Source organism: Spinacia oleracea, chromosome 4, assembly GCF_020520425.1.
Source record: "Spinacia oleracea cultivar Varoflay chromosome 4, BTI_SOV_V1, whole genome shotgun sequence".
In the NCBI taxonomy this organism is placed as follows: domain Eukaryota; kingdom Viridiplantae; phylum Streptophyta; class Magnoliopsida; order Caryophyllales; family Amaranthaceae; genus Spinacia; species Spinacia oleracea.
This window is the reverse complement of record NC_079490.1, coordinates 102,705,036-102,714,132: the sequence shown is the minus strand read 5'-3', so window position 1 is coordinate 102,714,132 and position 9,097 is coordinate 102,705,036. Positions and strand designations below refer to the sequence as shown.

At 43.3% G+C, this 9,097-nt stretch overlaps 1 protein-coding gene across 1 annotated transcript; it reads right to left on the bottom strand.

Annotated features, from left to right (window-relative positions):
• Positions 1-1,157: 1,157 nt before the first annotated feature.
• LOC130471755 (uncharacterized) lies at positions 1,158-2,216 on the bottom strand. Its single transcript, XM_056842047.1, has 4 exons — positions 1,951-2,216; positions 1,726-1,866; positions 1,545-1,652; positions 1,158-1,469 (listed from the first exon to the last, which is right to left on the bottom strand). Exons 1-4 carry the CDS (start codon positions 2,194-2,196, stop codon positions 1,158-1,160), a joined length of 807 nt encoding a protein of 268 aa, XP_056698025.1. The 5' UTR covers positions 2,197-2,216.
• Positions 2,217-9,097: the final 6,881 nt, after the last annotated feature.

Here is a 9,097-nt window from a genome sequence, read left to right as displayed (position 1 = left end):
AAATTCAATAAAAGAGTCAAACCTCGAAATATCAAAGAAGGTGATTTCGTGTTAAAAGAGGTCCGTGCACCTACCACGGACCCCCGGGGAAAATTCCGGCCTAATTGGACCGGACCATACTTTGTAAAAACCATCCTACCAGGCGGTGCAGTCCAATTGGCTGACATAGATGGAGCGGAATACGCTAACCTCACGAATTTAGACCAATTGAAAAAATATTATATTTAATAAAGTCCAGTCCGGAGTTAAGGCATTTTAATAGTACACATTAAACTCATAAGCAAGCATTCTGCACACTACTCTAACAAAACGGCATAAGACTCACTAAAATAAAAAAAACCGAAAATGAAAGCTCGCAAGAACTGAGTTTCAACGCCCAGGGCTGGGCGCCATAATTTGTCACGCCCAGACCTGGGCGCCGATCTTTTCCAACGCCCATACCTGGGCGCCATTCTCTTCTGCCACCAGTCCTCCCGCTTCTGCAAGTGTTCGTACTTCTTTCTCGAATTACCAAAAGAATCACGAACACTTAGGGGAGTAGCAGACGTGTAATAAACACCCTTTTCAAAAAACATATATAGTAAGAACTACGCACGACCTGATTCTGACAAAGATACGTAGGCAACCCTTACCAAGGATTCGGTCCAATAAAAAAAAGGGGGAATAATAAAGTCATGGAACACATCGAGAGGGAAAGATATTACAAAAGGCACTATACCCCGACCCATGCACGAGTAAAGCTAAAAGTCCAAAGATACATAGAAAAGGATAGCCACAAGAAACTTATGAAGGCACAAACCCAACAGAGGAGTATGACACGAGTTGACAAGGACAAAAACCCCAAATGTAGACATAAGAAAATATACATATGTAATACCCCCCAAGTAGTCGGCTAGTCTAGTACGTGTGCACTCTTGTACGAACTCATTTTTTTACAATATATGGAATCCTTTCTTTTTCAAAATTTGTCGTTGGTTTGGAAATAAAGTACCGTCATAATGCTACGTGTTGAGACCTCATTTGATAAAGGCAACCTAGCAAGCCCATTGAAGACTCAAACATTCTTGCACCAAAGATTCGCAAAAGTAAACGAATGTAATAAAACATATATACATGCGAAATACAAGAATAAATAAAATACAAAAGAGGAGGCAAGCCTAAGACTCGTCCTCGGCTTCATCCCTCCAAGCCTCGTCGGTCCATCCCGTCCACCCCCCATAGTGCGAGGAACCCCAGCCTGAACCTCCCCAATGCAGAGGCTGCGGCTGCAACTCGGGGCTAGGCTCACGAGCCACTGACAGGGAACGACGCCCACGCTCCGGCCCGGATCTCTCCCCAGAAGTACTCGCTCCCACATCAGAACGGCGATGTCGTTGGGGCGAGTGTCTTGCCCGCTCTCTCTCCTCATGGCCGCATCCCCCGAATCCCGACGGGCCCGTGACATCGGCCCCGGCTCGCCCTGTCTCCGTCTGTAGAAACAAAAAGAAAAGTAAGTAACAGAAAACCAAATAGAAGGTACAGATCTCAAAAAACAAGCACATTACCTGAGTAGAACGGGGGCTCCTGCAAGAAAGTGCGGATCGGGCCCGAACCAACGCGGACTTCAACCGGTTGATCACCCCCACCATCGCATTGGCCGTACGGGCCGGGACCTGAAATGGGAATGTCAGTAACAAAAGAAAACAAAAAAAGAATAAGAAAGATGCATAAATGAAAGGTGCATACCGCCTGTACTCCCTCAGGGAGCGGAGCATGGAAAACCCGGCCCTCCGGGATAATCTCCACAACCTCGGATCCACCCTCCCCAATATATGAGATCCGAGCATCGGGAGGCACCCATCCCCCTAACAAAGGATCAGGATGCTCCTGCACGAAACACGATAACATGAATACATGGGCACGAGCAGGGGAATGTAGCAAAAAAATATAAGAATAAAAAGAGCGACTTACAGCGCCAGGCTCCGGGAGACGAAGAGAACTCAGGATGAACTGATGATAGTTAGCTCCCGCTATCACCAACTCCGTCGCCGGGACGCCCGCCCTCGAATGAACCCTCCAGGCCTCGCCTATCGAACGGGTGGCCAACATGGTCGCAGGTGGAGGATGAGGCACCGAGAAGACTCCGACGGTCTGCATACGTACCCGCTCTCCCAGATACCAGACGGGGTCACGGCGACCAACGAATAAAACCCGCATCTGGCTCAGGGCATAACTATCCCTGACCGAAGCGTATGCACCCCTAAAAGAGAGCCATGGGGTCCAGACCACCTATTTGTGAATAACAAACACAATCAGATCTCGCACACAAAAAAAAATAAAAAAAATAATAAGAAACGAGATAGGGAAAAGGTGCTTTACATGCTCGGGGTTCCCGTCCCGAATGAGATCCCACACGGTATCAGGCGGCGGACGCGCCGTCAATTTCTTCTTCCAGCCCCAACGACGACCAGCAGGGTACTCCAAAGGCCTTTGCCCCTTTCGGGGAGCCAGCCAAGGTAAATGCTCAAAGGCCCAAAGCTATAAAAGAAAGAAAATGGACAGTAAAACAAAATGTATATCAAAGAGCCCAATAAAGACATGAAAGCAAAAAGAGCGAGGGACAAACCTCAATCAAGCGCGGCACCCCCGCCAATGCGATGACGAAATGACGTCTACGCGGGTCTGACTCTCGCACCGCCAGACTCATCTGGCCCACGAGCGTCGCATAGCCCAAATCGCCCCAGCAGTAGGCGCCTAGCGAAAATACGTCCTCCACCCAGTCTATCCACCTCGGGTAAAAGGTGTCAGTAGGGCCCGACAGAAAGGTAGAAGTGATGAAGTGGAGGTAAAACAGCCGGGCCTGTCTCAAAGGAGACTCCTCCACCCCACGTTCCAGGCCCCACATCAAGTCAGCATAGGGTATCCCACGGGCCTGGTACGAAGGCAATCTCTGACCTAGCCACGAGCCCATGAGCCTAGTGCCCTCAGCAACAATCGGCAGCGGGCCATCAGACCTAAGACGAACGGGAATCCCTGTAAAGGTCAAGCCCGTCAAAGCAGTGTAGTCCTCGGGAGTAATCGTCATCTCGCCCCAAGGAAAGTGGAAAGTATTGGTGGTATCCCACCACCATCTCATGAACGACCGCAAGAAAGATAGGGAGATGTTGAGTCGCAGTACCTCCCAGAAAGTCTCAACTACCGGGAACAGCGAACTCTCCCTCACCAAAGCCTGGACGTCCGAACTCAGGAAACCAAAGACGGTCTCGCTCATCGCCGCACCATAACCACGGACTGTAGTATCCTTCCTCGCGTGAAGACGGGTGGTCACGTGATGCTCCAGGTTGTAGTGCAAATCCCGACCGTCGTAGTACGAAGGCCCCACCCATAGGGGTCCCGCACCAGTGGACTGACGTGTCATGCCACGCTCCGCATGGTCACCAGAGGACGGTGATGACTCGCAAGACATGCTGGTCAATGACACAACAATAAGGCATTATACCTTTAACAAGATGGCACTCACCATCCCTAAAAGAGCGCATTCCGCTCGTGAAATGGAGTCATACAATTTTGTTCCCTAAAAATATGGCACTAAGTTCAAATTGAGCAAAACTTCCCTAAACAAAAATTAATTCCAACAAAGTCGAAATTCTTCCATAATTTGTCACTCATGAATTATGAGGAACGCAAGCAGTATACCAAGAACACCTACATTGCAAGAAAATACTAGAATCATAGGTGCACTTGGGGGCTAGTATAAATATGCCCAAATTCAACAAAAACCAACATACTTGCAAAAATTAACATGCACAAACTAATTAACATGTCATATAGAACATTTTCAGCTATCTAATTGAAAGAAAGGGGCACGAAATCAAAAACCCCCAAATCAATTTTAAGTTCAAGAACACTCAACAAAAAATGCTCGAAATTGACAAAAAGCTTAAAATTACTGAAAATTACTTACATTGGGAGGATTAGGAAGTGACTTGGAGTAGAATTCGTGAAGAAAAGTGAAAGAAACGAGTGGAAAATGAGTAAATTGAGTGAGAAGCTCGAACAAAAATGGCGAAAGAATGAAGGAAGAAGGAGACGGACCGCGCTTTTAAAGGCCAGCCTCCCCCTTGCATTTTCAACGCCCAGCTCTGGGCGTTAGAAATTCTCGCGCCCAGTTCTGGGCGCTGAAAATGCTTCCCCAGATAGCGAATATTCGCTTTCGGGGCATGCGCAAGTTTCCTTTTGAAAGAATTACATGTTGTCTTAATATTCCTTTCTCGCGGAAAAACAACGGTATTCCAAAAATCTCGTTATTTATTAACGAGAGACATACACGGCGTGGACCCACTTATAGGACGTGCACTTGGAAAATATTGCGACCCACAAACAGGTCGTAATCATGAAAGCCTTTTATAAAAAATATATATAGGCGATGAAAAAAGAAAATGAATATTCCAAAAAAACAAAAAAACAGGCTCGCCATCTTCAGCCGGCGGGGTCTGCGTCACTAACCACGCAGGTCCTCAGTTTTCAAAAATAAAATATTCAAAAAAAAAAACAGGCTCGCCCACCTTCAGCGGGCGGGGTCTGCACCACTAATCGCGCAGGCCCTTACTTGTTGCAGCAATAACTTTTCCCGGTTTATCCTTTTCCAAAAATCAAAGGATGGTTTATCTTTTTCCAAAAATCAAAAGGTGGTTTATCTTTTTCCAAAAATCAAAAGGTGGTTTATCTTTTTCCAAAAATCAAAAGATGGTTTATCTTTTTCCAAAAATCAAAAGATGGTTTTTCTTTTTCCAAAAATCAAAAGATGGTTTACCTTTTCCAAAAATCAAAGGATTGGTTTTCCGCTTTTCCAAAAAAGAGCGATGTGCTGGATTTTCCTTCGTTTTACGTCCTATAAAAAACAAGGGGGTTTTCTCGTTTAGCTAACCCTGAAAATAAGAATCTTTAAAAACATTTTTACCTCGTGATCGGGCTTGGCCAGGCCTGGTTACACTTTATAGCTTTGATTTCGAAAACGTCTATAGATACTTCCAATGACAAAGTGAGGGAGTTTCTATACATCTGTAGGTACTTCCAATGACAAAGTGAGGGAGTTTCTATACTTAACAAATTCCAATGACACGTGAGGAATATGTTAACACTTCAACTGATGACCCTTAAGTCAAATGTTATCACTTGGGGGCTTGTGAGACCCTCGCAAAACAGGTCACATACACCATGGCTTGTATGACGCACTCCGTCTAATACTTTGACCATCGTCTTACTCCAAGAGTCAGTCAAAGTGGGGGCTAACTGTAGACATCTACTTTTGTCCCAATTCCCGAAAGGGAAGGTTCGATGATGAGAACATAAATCTCCGCTTGGCAACGCATCTCCTATAAAATAACGAATCTCGATCACCCTTTTCATTTCAGCCAAACCTACTATTTAGAGAAACCTGCTAAAAATAGTAACTGCCATAACGGGTAGTTGTTAAAAGTGGCAAGACATAAAAGATAGAAATCTGTCAGAATTAGGTGTTGCACTCCAACATAAATCCTAAAAGAGATAGAATTTACAAAAGGAATTATGTTCCTGCTATAATTCGAAAATAAGACTTACGTATTAATTAAAATCCTAACGAACCTAGAGTTCGTAACGGGCCCAGACGCATTCCGTCATAAGTTAATACGCACTAAGAAACTCGGATAAGTCTCAAAAGCTCCGTGATTAAGAGTCCAAATCTGACAAAAGGCTCGGCCCAGACCCTATTTTCAACGCCTGGGTCTGGGCGCCGAAATCATCGGCACCCAGCCCTGGGCGCTGAAAATACCTGGGGTCGTGTCGTCTCCGAATTCTCTTTGGGTTCGGATTCTAAAGATCTATCTTTCCACAAACTCTTTCCCTATAAATACAGCCTCAAAACCGACGTAAACAGAACACACAATTCATAATCTGAGTATTGACTCCAACCCTAAGCCTAAGCCTCACGCTGCGAAATTGATCCCGCGTTCTGTCGCAATCGACCCAAAAGTCGAACAGAACGTATCCTGTCCCTTGTAGCTGATGAATTAAGCCTAAATACCGGAACACTGCTCAGAAACCCGAGATTCGTTAAATAAAAGGAGAAATAGCAAAGCCAAGCTAAGTGGTTAGTTTTCTGAGAACTGTGACGTACCTCTCAAGGGTGCGTTGTAATGTGTCCCTTCGCATGATTTAATCGCTTTCATCACCCTTTTATAAAATTGTCAAACTATTAATTTGATTGATCTATCACGCCTAATAAAGATAATACCTTGGACAATTGAACTATCATGTTAGGTACCTTAAATCAATCTAAATAAGATAATCACGATCGATTTAGTATTATGTGTTGCATATTGCTAAAATCAATTCAGAATAGTTTAATAGTTTAACGCATGTCCCTTCAATTATTTATGCTGAGCTAGTAAGGATAACCTGCCTCTGGAGTTATCGATGAGCACTCCTCTCGATAGTTACAGTCCCTCGAACTCTCAATCTCTGCCCTGCGGGTGTACGTTGAGCGATCCCCACACCAGGGATCACAAGGGAACCTATGGCCGTCGTGGTCGAACATAATTGCACTCCCTTTATGTCACGATAACCGGGTTTTGTCAGTTTTTCTCATTGTCGTTAAAAAATGAATGGCGACTCCTATATTACTAGTCGATTGGGTGTAAACTCACAGGAAATCTAACTACACTTGATCTGACGACGTCACGCCCACGAGGGACGAGGTCATGCATTAGCCTCGTGCTTTTTCGACCCCCTTACAACAGCTCATGAGAGGGGATACGAAAGAACAGGGAGAAGGAGAGAAGGGAAGAGGGAGTAAGGGGAAAATCAAATTCCGACGATTTGGTAATTTGTGGGATTTTGGAGAGGTGATTTGGTCGTTTCTGGGATGCGGGTTCGACGAAGACGAAGGACAGTAGCAGCAAGGTAACTTCCATGGAGGGAAGAGAAGAAGGAAGGGGGTGAGAGAAAAGGAAAATAATTAGGGGAAAAATGGGTTGATGGGTGGGTTAATTGGGTTAATTAGGGTTGATGATGTCATAAGGGTACCTCGTGTATTAAGTATTGAAATAGGGATATTTTATGAATTTATGAAAGTCGAGGGGCATTTGGTGAATTACGCTAAAATTCGGGGGTATTTCATGAAAAATCCGTATAAAATATCTTTGCCTATTAGTTTTGTTTTGGAACTAGAAAACTGTCCCTATGTTCCTAGTATCACCAAAAACATCATTTCTGTTTCAAGTTGGGATTCTAAAGTTTTCAATTTAAAGACAATAGTTGCTTTTTTTCTTTGAATGGAATATTTTACGGTTCCGCACAACAAGAAAATGGTCTGTATGTGCTAGATATAAGCAAACAAATCTATAACATTAATACCAAAAAGGCTAAAATTGGTGATTCGGATCTCACATATCTGTGGCATTGTCGATTAGGCCATATAAACACAAAGCGCATGGAAAGACTTCAAAAGAAGGGAATTCTAGAATCATTCGACTTAGAGAAGATTGATTAATACGAATCTTGTTTACTTGGTAAAATGACAAAGCGACCTTTATTAAAAGTGGGAGAAAAAGCAAGCGAACTACGAGGGCTAATACATACGAATGTATGTGGGCCTATGAGTACGAAAGCTAGAGGTGATTTCAACTATTTCATAACATTTTCGGACGATTTTAGTAGATATGGCTATATTTACTTAATAAAACACAAAGTCTGAATCGTTTGAGAAATTCCGAGAATTTCAAAATGAAGTAGAGAATCAACATGGCAAGAAAATGAAAGCTCTAAGATCAGATCGAGGAGGTGAATATCTTAGCCACGAGTTTGATGACCATCAAAAAGAATGCGGTATTCTATCTGAATTGACTGCTCCGGGTACACCTCAATGGAATGGAGTGTTGGAACGAAGAAACATGACCTTACTAAATATGGTCAGGTCAATGACGGGTCAATCCGAACTTCCTTTATAATTTTAGGGACATGGGTTGCAAACAGAAGTACTCACACTGATTCGTGCTCCTTCAAAAGTTGTTGAAAAGACTCCATATGAATTATGGACCAGGAAACTACCAAAATTGTCTTTTCTCAAGATTTGGGGTTGCGAAGCATATGTCAAGCGATTAATTTCGGACAAGCTAGTACCAAAATCTAACAAATGTTTATTTGTTGGGTATCCAAAAGAAATTAAACGGTATTACTTCTACAACAAGCCAGAGGACAAAGTATTCGTTGCTCGTAACAGTGTCTTTTTGGAAAGAAATCACATTTCCAAATTGACAAGTGGGAGAATAATAGACCTCGAAGAGATTTGAGACGAACAACGAATCAAGAACTCTTTATAAGAAGTTCTAGATGAAGAACCTCCAAGGCCTTTGGAAGAGCCAGTGGGAGTAGTTCCTCAAGACGTTGTTGCCCCTCGTAGATCACATAGAACTAAGGTTCAACCGGATAGATGGACAGGTGTCCTCTTGACTGAAAACTTAGAAGTTCTCATATTGGTAGTGATGAACCTATGTCCTACAATAAATCTATGATGATCCCAAGCTCCACAAAATGGTTAGAGGCCATGAAATCTGAAATAGACTCCATGTCTGAAAATCAAGTCTGGGATTTGGTTGATTTGTCGGATGAGTTTACACCTATCGGAAGCAAATGGGTTGAAGAAAGAAAAATATGGAATTTTATACATATACAAAGATATATTGGTATCAAAAGGTTATAGACAAGTTCACGGTGTTGACTACGATGCAACCTTTTCTTCAGTTGCAATGCTTAAGTGTATTCGGATAATCCTTGCTATTTCCGCATTTCATGACTATGAAATATGTAAAATGGATGTCAAAACTTCCTTCTTGAATAGTGTTCTTGAAGAGACTGTGTTTATGACGCAGCCGGAGGGTTTATTGATCGAAAGCATCAAGGAAAGGTATACAAGCTTAAGAAATCCATCTATGGATTGAAGCAAGCATCAAGGAGTTGGAATATAAGATTTGATGAAGCAATCAATGGATTTGGCTTCATCAACAATCAAGACGAATCTTGTGTATACGAGAAAGTCAGTGGGAGTAAAATTGCATTCCCAGTCTTGTATGTTGACGGC